The sequence below is a fragment of the Hipposideros armiger genome, unplaced genomic scaffold (assembly GCF_001890085.2).
Source record: "Hipposideros armiger isolate ML-2016 unplaced genomic scaffold, ASM189008v1 scaffold_957, whole genome shotgun sequence".
NCBI classification, from domain to species: domain Eukaryota; kingdom Metazoa; phylum Chordata; class Mammalia; order Chiroptera; family Hipposideridae; genus Hipposideros; species Hipposideros armiger.
The window spans coordinates 447918-464744 of NW_017732307.1; the positions used below are offsets into that span (position 1 = coordinate 447918).

Consider the following 16827-nt stretch of genomic DNA (forward strand, 5'->3'; position numbering starts at 1 on the left):
CTCACACAATACTCATTTGGACATACATTCTGGAATTCAATATCTAGTTCCAATGTCATTCAGTGTATTACCACATGTTCAGTAATACATATTCAGCATTCACATTTTAGATTAAAAAATGGATGTTCATCTTGCTTTAAAAATAGTTTTTAACTACTCAACTACCATCACATAACTTTTCTTCTCTTGGATGACTCTCTCACAGAGGGATGAAGAAAGTACCTATACAGCCATCTAAGTAAAAGAACTCTTGGAGGACTGGCTGAATAGCTTATATTACTCTCATCTAGCCTTACTGTCAACACGACATACCTTGTTTGCTACGCTTTTGTTCAGACAGCTCAGGGAAGTCAGGAATACAGGGCTGGGTAGGGTTTTACCCACAGGCATTTTGATGTTTTGTTCATGCTGTACTGCAGAAAAAGAAAGAGGCTCTTGAAAGTGGCAAACGGCAGACTGAGAATACTTTAAAAGAAGGCAATGACATACTTGATGAAGCTAACCGTCTCGCAAATGAAATCAACTCAGTCATAGACGTGAGTATTAGATAAAACCCAAAGTCAAAAGAAAGATGATAATGACATAGGCTTTCATAAATGGGAACCAATGAGAAATCTCAGTAATATAAGCACATGCTAATTTTTTTTCTTGAGGGTATAAAATTGCTTTTACATTATTTTGTTGTGGCCATGCCTACCTATTGGCAACAATTAGAACTTCACATTGTTCTTCCAATAGACAGGAATGCCTATGTGAGGATACCCATCCACTCTTACAAACCTGTATTTTTCCCCCCACAGTGATGAAGCTCATTTCTTGTTCCTAGGACAGCATTTACAATCTGCTTCAATATTCATATAACGTTAGTTAAAATAGAAATGCAAATCTACAACACACTTAACAAACTGTGTAATGCAGCAGATACTGTGACATATAGTAATAGAAGCATAAATGGTCTAAAAGATCTTAATGACAATTATTTACGCATTTATATCTATGAATTAACATTTTTTCTTAAAGATAGGTTCTTCTTGGTTAAATTGGCTTCGTATAGACGTATTTCCTAATTTCTTTCATTAAATAATAGTGTTTATTCTCTATTCTCTTTTTGCTATGTTAGTAAATTTGAACTTTCATGAAAAACTAAGAATGTGTAATTATGTCTCAGAGATTAGTAAATGAGAGGAGGCTTGGATTCATTTACTGAAAATGCCCACTTTTCATAACAGTATGTTGAAGACATTCAAACTAAATTGCCACCCATGTCTGAAGAGCTGAAAGATAAAATAGATGAACTCTCCCAAGAAATAAAAGACAGGAACCTTGCTGAGAGGGTGTCCCAGGCTGAGAGCCACGCGGCTCAGTTGAATGACTCATCTGCAGTCCTTGATGGGTATGTCATTTGTTGCTGGAAATGTTTATGCATCTTGACAATTGTCCAAAAGTGTTGATGAACAGAAATGGTAGAGAATCACTTTCAAATCTTGATTGCTGTAATTGTGAACATGCAAGCTACATGGCCTCTCTGTGGAAGAGTCTAATTAGAAGGGTCTGGGCAAAGCTCTACTGGAGCAGCATCAAAAGTCTGAGTTAAAAGTAGATTCAAATATGGCTTGGTAGGGAGTGAACATAGCCCTAGGCTACACTTAGAAAAAAATGGGTTTTGTTCATTGTTAGAAAACACAGCGGTTGCCTTATTAGCATTTTAAATAATAATGTATAAACACACATCCTGCTTCACATTTCAGTTCTATATTTTTAATGGAATCAAAACTATTTAGTGTTAAATGGGTGGCCTGTGAAAATGTGGCCCCATGCATAGTCTTTAAGTCTTTTTTTTTCAAACTCAAGGGACACGCTATATATTCATCTGTGAAATAATAGCTCACCAAAGCTAGGATTCTTATATGGGTCAGAGAAGGGAGGGGCAAAGGGTTAGGTGTGTTTGACTTATGAACAGCCTTCAAGGTATAACTGGTATGCCTTCTGTGTAATTATATAGGTACAATTAGCCCCAAGAATACATTTCCCAAAGAAATCTGTATTTAATATATGACATCTATGAAGTTCTGTTCCAATATGTAATACTTATTTATACAAAGGAAAATATTGATGTTTAAAGGCCCTGGGCATGATGAATGCACAGTTCATTTTATAACAAACTCTTGCCAACTTAGCATGAAGGCCAGTAAATGGAACAGTAAGCTAGAAGTCAGCAGACGCTGGCTCCAAGTCCTTAAGTAGCAACATTTGGACATGTGACCTGAGACAAACTATGTCACCTCGAGATTCATTACCTTCATCTGGGAAATGCACCTATCCTAGAGAGATCTTTGTGAAATTTGTTCTAGCAATGTGGTCCGAGTGCTCTGAAATGTGCCACATGCTTCACCGATGACATAAAAGATGATCTCACTGCACACACTTCCATGGTACACATGATTGCAGAAGCTTTGGGGGGATGCTATGGGTATTTAATGATACGTTGGTAGTATTTCATAGCTGAATTATTTAGGAATATGAGTTGAAATTGAAAACTACAATATAATATAGTAGTACAATAAAATATAATAATACAATATAATATAACACTATGATGTGTAATTATCATAATTATATTGGCCACACTTATTTGGAAGCCATATTTGTTATATACAAGATGTACTTCATTTGAGTATCAGTTGCTCTAATGTTCTTTTTTGGGGTAATCTCAACAGAATCCTTGATGAGGCTAAAAACATCTCCTTCAATGCCACTGCAGCCTTCAAAGCTTACAGCAATATTAAGGACTATATCGATGAAGCTGACAAAATTGCCAAAGAAGCCAAAGGTCTTGCACAAGAAGCTACAAAACTGGTAAGAAACAAATAGTGTTATATACTGAGAATGAAGGTCCATCTGCTTGAATAACTACCTGAACTAATTTTCTCAAATTTAAATGAAATCTGGTTAATCTTAGTAAGTTAGAAAATCGGTTTAGAATTATTTTCAAAGGCTCCTTTTAAATTTTATTCAAAATAAACTCTCAGTGTACTGTAATCATAGCAGAACTTTTCGCAGTAACCCACTACTGATGAGGGTCTTGAAATTATCACAGATGCCAAGAAGGTTTCTGGCTCCAACTCCCAGAAGAAAAACAGTCAAACATCAGATTCTTTCTAGACAGGGAGATTTATCACTATATTCTAAATGCCATCAGTGAGACAGTGCCTTGAAAATTAACACCATTCCTTATAATTGCACACAAATTTGATATATGTGAAGTTTGACTATAAAGTGTTACAAAATACATCAGATCATATGGTTCTAAATTGTTCATATTATGTTTAGCAGTTGAAACTTTTGCCTTCGAAGCAACCTTTGGCTGCTATCATCGTTCAAAATAAATTTGGACCTAATATTATAGACTTTTGGGCTTCCAAGTATAGCATATTATTTAAGTATCTTCAATATTGACAAATCTTCATCTTTTACATGAAGCAACATTTTGTAAGTTATAAACCTTGGTAATACTGTTTTCGGTAAAAAAACACTTCATAAAGGAATCACATGGTGAGTTAAAATGTTGAGAACTATTATTTACTCCTTTGGCTTCACACAGAATCTCCCAAATATATCAGAATTTCAGAAAAAAAATAATTTGATTCAACATTGACTGTAAATGAAATATGCATAAATAATTGGTGTTAAAGAAACAGATCAGTTTTTTTCCCCTTTTGGTGTTGGGCACAAGTACTTTCTTGGATCTCCCAGATATTTGTGATATCCACCACAATCATAGAGGGTTTATTTTGTGGTCATAATGAAAACATCATATTCCATCATCAATTACTACTGTTCTGGTTTATTTGGAATGAACTCCACTAATGTCATGCTCTCTTTTGTTCATATTCAAAATAGTGATAACAGTTATTGCAGAAACATCCCTATGCTGAGTAATTCTTTCAAAACAAACCTATTTTTAAAATCTAAACTAAGTTCTTTATCCATCTTCTCATACATAATTTTCTATTTTAAAGACCCTAACGCCCAAGTTCACCATTCTCATCCAATCTGTTTTATTGGGTGACCATTTTTCAGCATCTAGCCAGTGCCTGGCAAGTAGTAGGCACTCGTGATTGAATGAATGAAATACTGAATGAATGAATGTCATTCTAATTGACACATTTCATACCTATTTACAATATTTTGTACCAATAAAAAAATCTCACTCCTGTCATTGCTTTATCCTTATAAACTTCTAATATTTTGTGTTCAAGATCTGTTACTTTCACACAAATTTAATACTACCACTTTACACTTAGGAGATTCTCAATTTTTTTACTGACATGAACTGTGCGCTTTTTCTCACCACCGATGCTCATGCATGATAGGCTAGCTAACCCCTCCAACACAGAGCTAGAATGAGTGATAATGCATCACATGTCCTTGTTATCATGACTCCTCTCTTTCCATACACCATGTAAAAATAGTTAAACTTCTGAAAAAGTATACAAAATAAGTGCTAAAGAAGATCACTGATTTATTAAATGGCTAACAGCAAACACAAAGAAGACTGATTCGTCCCAGAAAGTGATGTTTTCAGTGGGGAAAGACTGGGGGCACTTGGTTCTGGTTGCCAGTTGCTCTGTGCAAGAGTGGAGTGAGGGGCTCTGTGTTCCAGCAAATAATGCAGTGAATTATCCATTTATCGTCTCATGACTGACTCTTATCCTCTCCCTTACCTGTTGTTTCTGAGCTCTGGCCTTCTTTGGATTCTGTGCACCTCCTTTCTGGCTTATAGCCACTGAGCAAGGTGAGGGAATAATAACCGCAGAGGGCTGCGGGGGAGGGAGTATCTGAAGACCCATGTTGGCGTGGTTAGGGAAGGGTACCCGTCCTGCTAAAGTGAAGACTCTTCTGCTGAATTTATAGGCTTTCTTTTATCTTCTTTTTACTCCATCATAGTCTTATTTCCCACTGGTCTCTCCTGCTCCATTACTCCACTTTATTTAGTCTCTTGGTACTGTTTTCTGAAAAAACATCAGTCTTCTCAAAATTCAAATTTTAAATAAAATAATCCTTCTGTTTGCTTCCTGTATATTTTACTTCCTCAGGGGAAGAGTATGTTTGGGCCCTCCACTCGCTCATGCAGTCACTGGGTAAATTAGAAATGGTGCTCCCCCTGGGTGAGATATGCCAGGGTACAGAGCATGGTGAGCAGTGCCCTGGCCAGTTCCATTGCCCCTTGGTGTGAAAACTGGGGTGAGACGTGAACTGCACAGCCCCAGCATCATGGGCCTTGCTCTCTACAACCTGCTTCCATGGCCTGCTGCTACCGTTTCACTGCTTGGTGACTTATGGTGTTTTGTTTTATATCTGCTTCCTTTTCCTAGCAAAGAATGTCTCTGGAATAAAAATTTAAGTGCATAGTAGACCCCCAGGATACAGAAACATGGATAACCATAAAGGACCCCCTGAGTATTTCACTCTCACTGTTTCACACACAATATGTCATGATTTTCACATAGGTAATAGCTGGTGTGTAGCAGCTGATCACTAAAGGTAGATTGCTGCCTCCCCTCTCCAAACACTGATTCTAGACTCTAGAAGGGCTAGTATGCTCTAGATTTTCAGAATTGACAAGACATTTATATTTCCATGAGAGAGAGGAAAGTTGAATAGAGAAGAAAAAGTCAATGTAAAAATAACATTACTTTCCCTATTTAGTTTGAGATAATGTCTGAATATCTGTTTAAATGTAGATGTCATGTGGGATTTTTTTTTTTAATGGATCAGAATTAGGTTCTTCTAATGGTGTGCTGGAATTTCTGAAATCAAACTGGGAGAAGGTAGCAGGTCAGAATTTGGGCTTTACAAAATCTGTCTTCAAATTAAGCGCATTGTACAGTCTATACTGAGCCATCCCTTGGCTTAATTTCTATAGTATAGTTCCTAGATCTTAGAACTTAATTTTTAAATCAAATTTAATTTTCAGTCTTCAATATAAGATTATATCTTACTCTTCCTGTTGACACAGTCAGGATGCTTATGAGAGGTGCTTATTGATAAGTGTTAAGGTACTAAGCATGCCCACATTTGCAATTTTCTCTTTAAAAAAATTTAACCACATATTTAATGTACTTAATGTGTAAATAGCATTGTGAAACACAACACACAGGGTAATCAGAGATAAATAGAATTCTAACCTGCCCTCAAACCAGCAATAATCATTTGTATTTTTGTTATTTGTCATGCTAATAAAAATAATGCTTTCCAACTTTTACCTACATAGTTTATTATTTTCCTTTATTATAAATGCTCTTTTCCTTCCTATTAATAGTCTTCCCTTTAATATTATTAATATCATTCCTAATAATTATTTTTCTTTATTAGTTTTTGAGTCCTCATAGTAGCAAAATTCTTTTGACACCACTGCTATTGGTCAATAAATCATATAGTTAAACACTGTGAATCTTGCAATAATGTGATTAAACATTAAGGCATTTCTAATGAGTGTTTGTTTAGAAGTGTGGTCATGTATTCTCTTCAGTCTGTCTTATTTAATATTTGCTTTGTATAATTGGATGAACCAAAATACATAAAGAATTCTGGCAAGGTCATTTTTGAGTTTTTATTTCCTACATAAAGGATTGGGCAAATATTAGCAATGTACATATTATATTCAAAAGACCCAATAAAATAGCTATAAAATAGCTATAAACTTTAACTCCCATATACCTTGTATTTTATTCTGTCATCTATTACTTAAAAGTCATTCAAACAGTAATTTTGACTTCTTATTAATATCTAAAATTATTGGAATTTAAATTTTATACCAGTGTAGTGTTAATGGAAAAATGATATAAATGCATAATTGATATAACAATTGAATCTGCTAAGAAAACTAATGAGCATTTCTTTTTCATCAGCACTTCAGCAACTAATATAAGAACTAAGTGATTCACAGAGTAGCAAATATGAAAAAGTCAGTGAGGATCTATGTTATCTAGAAAAATATGAATCTGTGTGTGAAAATAGTGTTCATTAAGCCTCCCTGACTTTAGAGATTTTCTTTATACAGGATACACTCATTCGACTCAATAACTTTAAAAAATCTACTGGAAACAGAGAAACAAACTTCTCTCTTATGATCCAACATTAGACATATTAAAAAATTTAGGGCCCAAAATATTAAAAATCAAAGGGTTTGTGTCATTAGTCAGAACTCAGAAACTCTTTGGGATGATGCTGTAATGCCACATAAGTTTGAACTAATTACATTCAAGGCAGCGATGCCCTCAGACCTGCTATTTAGGATTACCACCTGAGGTGGAATAATTAAGATGTGAAATGGCCACGTTGGGTTTGACTCTGGACATTAACTAGAAAGAAAACCTGTGCCCTCTGGGGATATTCTCTAACTCAGTAGACACTTCTCAATTGCCTTGACTCAAAATCAAGATTTCTTGTAATCCCCGCCCACCTCACCCCCAACATCTTATCCAGCTCTGCCTCATTGCGGCAAGTTAGCGGCACCCATACAGGCCAGGGTCATGGCTGTCATGCTGTAACTGGTGAAAACCTGTTCTCTCTTATTTATGCATTTTTAAACCCTCTCCTGAGGGCTGGCCCTGTGGCTCAGTTGGTTAAGAGCTCGCTCAAGAGTTTGAGCTCTAAGTAACAGCAGTTTGATGCCTAGCCCGAGCTGAGCTGAAGCTAAGCTGCCAATAGGTCGCAGGATGGCTCAGTTTAAAAAACAACAACAAAAAAAAACCCTCTCCTGATTGTCTCCTGATTGTCTTTCTCAGTGTTCTCATCAAGCTGAAAATTCAGTCATCAATTCTAAATTTGCATCATTTTGAGGATTTTCTAGTTCATCCTGAGTCTCTTTTGTATGCTAAATTGCTTTCAGTCTTCCAGAGACTCATCTAATCTTTTCTCCCATCTTATTTAAGACCAGGATCTATAGCCTTTCAACAGATATCTGACCAAGGCCATCATTTGGATTGATTCTTGACTCATTTTTTATTCACTATTTTATTTTAATATGCTGTAGTATTTTTTAAAATATAGATTATAGTAAAACACTTTTAAAATCAATACACAGTGACTTTCTTATTTTAAAATTGTGTATGATCTTTTTAGTTATGACAAAAACAATTTATGCCCATTATAAAAAAAATAGGAATGGGGGGTTTGTCACTTTGTGAGGAGTAAAAAGTATAACTATTGCACTGCTTTGTACACCTGTAACAATTAAAAAAAAATAGGATATACAGAAAAGCAAGAGGGAGAAAATATAAATGTATATAATCCCACCAACCACAAATAAACAATTTGATAATGTTGTTTATCTGTCCATACCTTTCTTAAGCAAATAGTTTTTGTATAAATGGTAATTTTTACATAACTGATTTATAGCTTAATATATTAATATCACATGGACATTTTTTGATATTCTCAAAAATTATTTTAAAATGTAGATCATCTAGATTATACTATTCTTCTGAGAATGTATTTTACTAAAATAAAAAAGTTCTCTCTGATTTTTTAACAACAATCTAACATACCAAATATAAATTTTTTTAATATACACATTATACAGACACATTGAGGTCATTACCAGCTCTTACATATAACCCTGCACATTTTGAACACTTTCATTTAAAAAGATTTTAAATTTAAGTTACATATGATCTTGGCATATTATCTCCTTTGGAAATGTACAAGACTTATCTTCTAAAATAAATTATTTCATAATGAAGTAATGGAATAGGCCATAAGCCATGCTAATGAATTTTCAGTTACTACTTTCTTTCAAAAGCAAAAACAAAAATTAATATTTGGGATCTCTCCATGGAGCCAACTTTTTCAATGAATTTAGAAACTTTAGCTCTGGTAAAGAAGTTATTTGAGGAACAATTAAAAAATAATAAAAGTATAATATAAAACATAATACAAACAATAACTTTTAAATGTGCCTTCTTAAGTAATAAATCACTGGGGTACAGGTTTATCATCCTGATAAACTTAGCTTCAGATCTCATCTTCACATCTTCTAATAGAGCCTCCTCTGACAACAAAACACTTAGAAATGTTCATGCTCTATTATGGCAGTAATAATTTTCTTTATATGGGATTTTTTTTTTGTTCCTTTCTCCATTTCACTATAGTTCCATCAGGGAAGGCAGAGTCTTCCATCTTTGAATAATCAAAACTTAACTCTGGTGCTTAAAACATCTAAAACCTTTTCTTTTGTAAATCATTCAACTCATTCATCTATTAATCAATGACATGATGCTTTAACAAGAGTCACTATAAATATTTAACAAATAGTAGGCAGAAGAAAACTAACATGTAATAAAAGCCAAGTAAGTACCAAGCCCTCTGTTAAATCTTTATGGACTTTGTTTCGTGTTTTCCTGTATCTTTTCTTCTCTAATGATGTCTTACACAGTATCTCACATTTTCTATAAATGATTATTAACTAATAAAAACATACAACAGCCTACATATAATATTCTGTATTATGTGATATATTATAATAAAGGCTTTATCTAATTTATATATAGTATATTTACATATGTATATACATACACACAAAGAGAAAATAACTTATTTATAAAAATATAACTTCTAAAAAGCAAGAAGCAAAATGTCTTGCAACTCTAAGAACCTCATTTATATTTCACATGTGCTGTAGACTCAGAAGCTCAGAGGTGATGTTTATGAATATGTATGAAGTATAATTAGCCTGGAAAATGCTGCTTCATCACCTATTCTGATATTGTTGATGTGCTTCAGTGCCTTACTAAGCAGTGTTGGAAAAGGAACTCTCCAAATTCCAATGAGTTGAAACAGTTCTGTTCATCCATAATATGTTAGTGTTTTTCATCCTGTTATCATCATACGAGAGGCTTATCTTTTAAACCTGGATTGTTGGTATACTACTTGCCAATTCCAGTTATATGCCCTCAGCTCTTTAGTGTTTTGGAATGCTTCTCAAAACATTGAAACTTATTCCTCCACATCTCATGAACCCAAACCTCTTATCTTCACTGCCCTTGCATGAGGTTACAGTTCTCTTTTTCTCTGGCCTATGCTATTAAAATAGCCTACTTAAGTCTCCTTTTCCTTCCATACAGCTGCAAGAGTAACCTTCCTAGACTAAGGCTCGGATCATACACTCCTCTCAGGAATTTTCAATGGTTCCACATTGCTTATTGTCCAGTGTCCTTAATCTGACATTTAAACTTTCCAGAAATTGACTCCAATCTTCCTAACAGCTTTAGTTCTTCACACTGCCCTTCATGAAGTCTACAGTCCTTTGGAGCTGAAATACTTGTCTCCTATACACATCAAAATTCCCTGCCTCCTTGCCTTTCTTTTCCTTGTTGCTACTTATCTCCTACACCCCCATACATAACACCTATCTCCTTATATCTGATCAGATAGTGGTTGACTAAGGGTCCAGGAAGAAATCACTGGCTTCCTGAAAAGCAAAAAAGACAAGATTCCTGGAAACAAAAGACTGGCGATATACATAAATGCAAGAAGATAGGAATTTAGTAGTATGGAAGTCTATTAGCAGGTGGATTTCAGTCAGAGCTCAGACATGTTGCTGGATGAAGGGGCAAGGGTCCAATGGAAGATGAATAAGTTGTTAATCGTCTAGTCAGACTAATCAGAAAAAAATTTAGAAAGATTACCAATATCTAATATCAAGGATAAAAAAGGTGAAACCACTACAACTTCCACAGATTAAGTTAAGACTAATAAGAGAATATTATAACCAACTTTATGCCCAAAATTTAAGAGTTTGAATGAAATGAACAATTTCTTTGAAAATTACAAACTACAATAATTCACTTACAAGTAAATAACTTGAATAATCCTGTATTAGAGAATTGAATTTGTATTTAAAATTCCTCATACACACACACACACACACACACACACTCCCTCTCTCTATTTCTCTCTCTGTCTGTCTGTCTCTCTCTCTCTCAGTTCCAGGTGACTTCACTATTGAATTCTACCAAATATTTAAGGAAGAAGTAATAATTTCTTCAGAGAACTGAAGAGGAGAAAATAGTCCCACTTCATTCTATGAAGACAGTTTCACTCTGAAACAAACCAAAGACATTACCAAAAAAAAAAAAAAAGGGATTTACAGATCAATATCCCTCATGAACATAGATGCAAAATTTCTTGACAAAGTTATAACAAATCAAACCCAACCATTTATTAAGACAAACCACAAACTATCAGAATATATTTGCAAATTGCATGTCTGGTAAAAGATTTGTGTCCAGATTATGCATAAATATCTTTCAAAACTCGATAAGACCAAATAACCCAATAAAAAGTTCGACAAAAGATTTAAACAGATGCTTTGCAAAAGAAGATAGCAAATAAGCATGTGAAAATGTGCTCAACATTATTAGTCACAAGGGACATGAAAATTAAAATCAAAATAATGTACATACTTATTTAAATGTCTAAAATGTAAAAAGACTGACTATATCAAGTATTGGCAAGGATATAGGCAAATTAACTTATAAATGCTGGTAGAACTTTAAAATAGTACAAATAATTTGTAAAACAGGTTGGTACTTTCTTAAAAACTTAAACATATACCTTTCATATCATCTAGCGACTCCACCTGTAGGTAGGTTTTCAGTCTGAGAGAAATGAAGGCAAATGTTCATACAAAGGTTTGTACAAAACTGTTTATAGCAACACCATTTAGAATACCCAAAGTTAGAAATAGCCCAAATGTCCATCAAGAGGTGAATGAATAAATAGATTGGGGCATATCCATAAAAATAAAAAAGAGATCATATATGTTTGGCAGGGGGCAGGGGTTTCAAGTGCCCTTTTTATTGTGGCAAAAAAGACACATAACATAAAATTTGTCATCTTTACCATTTTTAAGTGTGCAGTACAGTAATGTTAGTTATATGCACATTTTTGTGCAACAGATATCCATACTTTCATCTTTCAAAATTGAAACTCTATACCCATTGAACTCCCCATTTTTCCTTCCCGTCAGCAAAAGAAATCACATATCAGCACACACGCAACATGGATAAACATCAAAATAATTATGCTGAATGAAAAAAGCCAGGCAAAGAAGAGTGCATACTGGATGATTCCAATGATATAAAACCCTATAAACTACAATCTAATAGTGATAGAATGCAGATAAGTGTTTGTGCGGGGCTGGGGAGAAGACAAGGAGAGGTAGGAGGGAGAAATTAGAAAGAAATGATGGATATGTTCTCTACCTTAATCGAGGTGATGGTTTCATGGGTGTGTATATGTCAAAATTTATCAATTGTAAATTTTAAATATGTGAATTTAGGCATCAATAAAGCCATTGAAAAGTGTAAAAAAAAACAAAAACAGGATAAAAATGGATATTGGTCATCATTGTTCATAGTTCCTTAACAATTTCTGCAGCTCAGACTTCAACCTCTGTCCATGCTGTCTGGCACTTCTCCCTCTTTTCTCTCTCACCCCATGGCATTAGTTTTCTTATGCACAGCAAATTAACTCTCTTTCCCTCCTTTTCCGCATGCAGATCCAAGAACAGCTTTAAAATTTTGATTGGTAAATGCTTGCCAGATTATGTTCTTGCATTCACACCTCAAGGCTGTAAGGAAAGCTTTCTTCCTTGTTCTCTCTCTCATTCTCTTTCTCTCTCTCTCTCTCTCTCTAACAATTAATTATTTTACTGTCATAATATTGGCATCTATAGGAACCTATTTTATTCCTATCCAAACTGACTCTAAATCCTAAACTTTAAAAACTCTTCTCTCTACTCGTTAGTTTTCTATTTTCTCGTCACACAGATTGTCAGCTGTCGTCACTTCTGCTGTTTTCAACTGTCTATTTAGAGAATCTTTGTCCTTCTTTCTTTGTAATATCCTTTTACTAATTTGTCTTGATTCAGAAAACATGTAACCAAGGGAGTAAGAATGCCATACAAATTTGGAACAAAATTAAAACCTGAGTGGGTTATCGAGGCTTATTTTTTTTAAGTAAGGTACATTGGATTTGTGCCATTTATTATACTGACACTCTAACCTTTATTTTTCAAAATAAATGACACTTATGTGATGTTATTTATCTAATTCCCAAGGGAAATTGCAGAACTAAGAATTTCTGTGTTTTAAGTTGAAGAGACTATCCATTTTCCATAGAATAATTTGCCAGGGTTGTCAGCTTTTTCCAAATGCTAGGTATGTATGCACAATGTCACTTTTTATTTATGTAGACATTTCCAATATGTCCATTTGTCAATATCATAGTATTATATAATCAGTTTGTGAGCAATAGATTATTTAAATGAAAGCTGTTGGTATAACCCCTTAAAATAAATTTTGCTACAACAGTAGCAAGTTCTGTAATCTTTCTTAGTTTAAAGCTCAGTGTGACTGGTAAAAAATGTTATTAAGGCACTGCAAATGTCTTTGAAGACTGTTATGTCTGGGAGAACCTGAGTTCACATTTATAACTCCAGCAGTAAGTGTTTAGCATTCTCTAGGTCTTGTTGAACCCTGAAATATTTTTCCAATTTAAAATTTACCCATAAGATCCTATTCGATTTATCTCTTAGTATAGAAGTGTATTATTTAATGATTGCTGAGGAGCAAACACTGTTAGAATGGTCAACTAGATATTCAAGTTAAATGATTCTTTTCCCAAATCATTCTGTTATCTTTGTGTCACCTCTTTTAATCCAATCCTCAACATAAATACGCTTTGCTAGGAAATGACTGTGGCTCAGAGATTGTCCTTCAGAAGATATTGTTTTGACATAGTACTTTGAGATGCCTTTAGAAAAGGGATCCAGTGTTCTTTCTCATTTTAACACCTAGGGGACAGAAAACACTCTCTCGCTTACCCAAGTGAAGTGAGCTTAGGGATCACGTCAGCAGATGTGTTAAGATCTTAATTTGCTTGACCATTCCTCCCCACTTGATAATATTGACCAGATACGTCCTTGCAACATTGCCAGTCATCATGCTTTGAGCCACTTCTTTATCTCTTCATTTCCATAATGTTACACTCCCCTGGTTTCTTTGTCTTCTCTGGAATCTCAGTTATCCTACCAACTCCACTATCTATACCTGCCCCTTAAATTTTGGGAATTTTAGCTAAGAGTTCTCTTTCTAGGCCCTCCCTTCTCCCAAAAAACAGTCTCCTGACTTTAATCACCAATATGTGCTGATAATTTATCATTCTAAATCTGTAGCCCAGAATGCTTTTCTGAAAGTAAACTGTATAACAACTACTTGCTAGGTACCTCTACTCCCTAATTCCATGGTTGTAGATGTGTGACACTTATCTTTCTGTCCACAGGCGACAGGTCCTCAGGGTTTATTAAAGGAAGGTGCCAAAGGCTCTCTTCAGAAAAGCTTTGGGATTCTTAACGAAGCCAAGAAGTTAGCAAACGATGTAAAAGGTTAGTGACCTCTCTTTATTATTATTTTCAGGTTAATCGTAGTTGTAGTTGGTAGGATATTTTATCACACAGTTGGAAAAGTATAATTGTTTCAGCATGATTTTTATGATTATTTTTATTATCTGGATTTAACACAAGTAAACTGTTTACCAGTTTTACAGTTTTTTATCTTCACTCTTATTTTGCATTGGGTAACATTTTATAATCTTAAACCTCATTTCTGTAGCATCTTTTCACCTGTATCTAAAGTTTAGTCACTTTTAAAATATGATACATTTTTAAGCACATCAAACCCCACTTTCTTCTGCTTTTGGAAATGATAGTCACAAAGGAATGAATCAGGCAAATGCAGCATAAATGTCCTTGTGAAACTTTCAATTTTGTTAGTGGGTCATATTTCTGAAAACTTTGCACACCTTTTAAATACATTTTTCATGTATTTTATTCCTAATTCAAGGATCAAAGTGCATAAAACATCTACCTGGATATATTATGTGTTTTGCATTAAAAATGTTTTATTCAATAAAGCTACTCTCTAGAAAAGTTATTATATTTATTATTTCATTTAAATACCCGCTGTTTCTCATTTGAGTTGCCTCCTCTTTCTCTCTCCAGACTCATTTTCTAGCTTGCATCCACCTCCCCAACCTTACTAAAATATTCATGGCCCTTCTTTTTTTTTTCAATTAAACTTTATTGGGGTGACAATGGTTAGTAAAATGACATAGGTTTTAAGTGTACAATTCTGTAATACATCATCTATATATCACATTATTTGTTCACCATCCAGAGTCAGTTCTCCTTCCATCATCATATATTTGATCTCTTTTACCCTCTTCTACCACCCCCCCTCTCCCCTTACCCTCTGGTAACCACTAAACTATTGCTATGTTTATGAATTTTTGTTTCTTCATTTGTTTGTCTTGTTCCTTTGTTACTTTCAGTTTTATATCCCACATATCAGTGAAATCTTATGGCTCTCAACTTTTTCTGTCTGATTTATTTCACTTAGCATGATAATGTCAAGATCCATCTATGTTGTCACAAATGGCACTATTTCAGCTTTTCTTATGGCAGAATAGTGTTCCATTGTATGTATATATCACATCTTCTTTATCTAATCATCTATCGGACACTTTGATTGTTTCTGTCTTGGCCACCATAAATAAAGCTGCAATGAACAATAGAGCACATATATCTTTAAGGATAAATATTTTCAGATTTTTGGGACCTGGTGGTCAGACAATTAAGTTCGCGAACACATTATACAAAAAATGCTACATACCTCATTGCTGAATATCAGTACAGTCACCTTCGAAGTACTCCCCTGGGGAGGCTATGCACTGATGCCAGCACTGAGTCCACCCTTCAAAGCAATTTTGGAACTCTTTTTTTGGAATGGCCATCAGAACTGTCCTCGTATTACTCCTGATGTCCTGAATGTCACCAAAATGTCTTCCTTTCAATATTTCTTTTATCTTCAGGAAAAGAAAAAAGTCATTGGGGGCCAGAACAGGTGAGTAAGGAGGGTGTTCCAATACAGCTATTTGTTTACTAGCTAAAAGCTCCCTCACAGATAATGCTGTGTGAGCTGGTGCTTTGTCATGATGCAAGAGCCCTGAATTGTTGGCGAAAAGTTCAGGTCGTTATTGTCTAACTTTTTCATGCAGCCTTTTCAGCACTTCCAAATAGTAAACTTGGTTAACTGTTTGTCTAGTTGGTACAAATTCTTAATGAATTATCCCTCTGATATCAAAAAAGGTTAACAACATCATTGCAACAAGTTCACAAACTTAATTGTCACACCTCCTATACCCAGGAGAGGGAACACCTGGACCTTCTGAAACATGCTACCATTCCAAGCCTCCATGTTTCACAGTGTTAATCCTTCTCTTTGGAATGCCTTGTCATCCTTCTTTCTTTTTCATCTAACTACCTTCTCCCAGATCTTCAAGTTTTATCTCAGATGTCCTCTTCTCCAGGAAACCTAACACCCCATTTGTATTATATGCCCATTCTTTGTGTATACCTTTCTTAAAGGCTTGTCAAACCACTGTAACCATGGACTTAAATTCCATCTTCTTGAAGACATACACAAAGGTCTTCTTTTTTAACTTTGTATTTCTAGTGTATAATCCCAATGACTGCTCAAATCAGGAAATAAGCATATTTTTTTTTAAAAAAGTAAGAGTGGTGTCAGCCTTTACTAACCTTAGAAACAGAAAAGGTTTTATAATAACTTTTATTTGTCATGCTTTATACTAATACTCTTTGGTCTCCAATAGAGGCTGCTATGGAATTACAAGGTCTGCCTCCATTATAGATGACACATTGTTAGTAAAATGCTTTGGACTATGTATCACAGGTGAAATAAG

At 34.5% G+C, this 16827-nt stretch overlaps 1 protein-coding gene across 1 annotated transcript in view; it reads left to right on the forward strand.

The window, feature by feature from the left end:
• LAMA2 (laminin subunit alpha 2) overlaps nt 1-16827 on the forward strand; it is a gene marked incomplete at its 5' end in the record, with an annotated part of 435223 nt that overhangs the window by 324238 nt on the left and 94158 nt on the right. Inside the window, 4 exons of the mRNA XM_019630849.1 lie at nt 420-536; nt 1230-1393; nt 2718-2856; nt 14350-14452. Coding sequence (XP_019486394.1) covers nt 420-536; nt 1230-1393; nt 2718-2856; nt 14350-14452 — 523 coding nt within the window. The remainder of the gene's footprint in view (nt 1-419; nt 537-1229; nt 1394-2717; nt 2857-14349; nt 14453-16827) is intronic.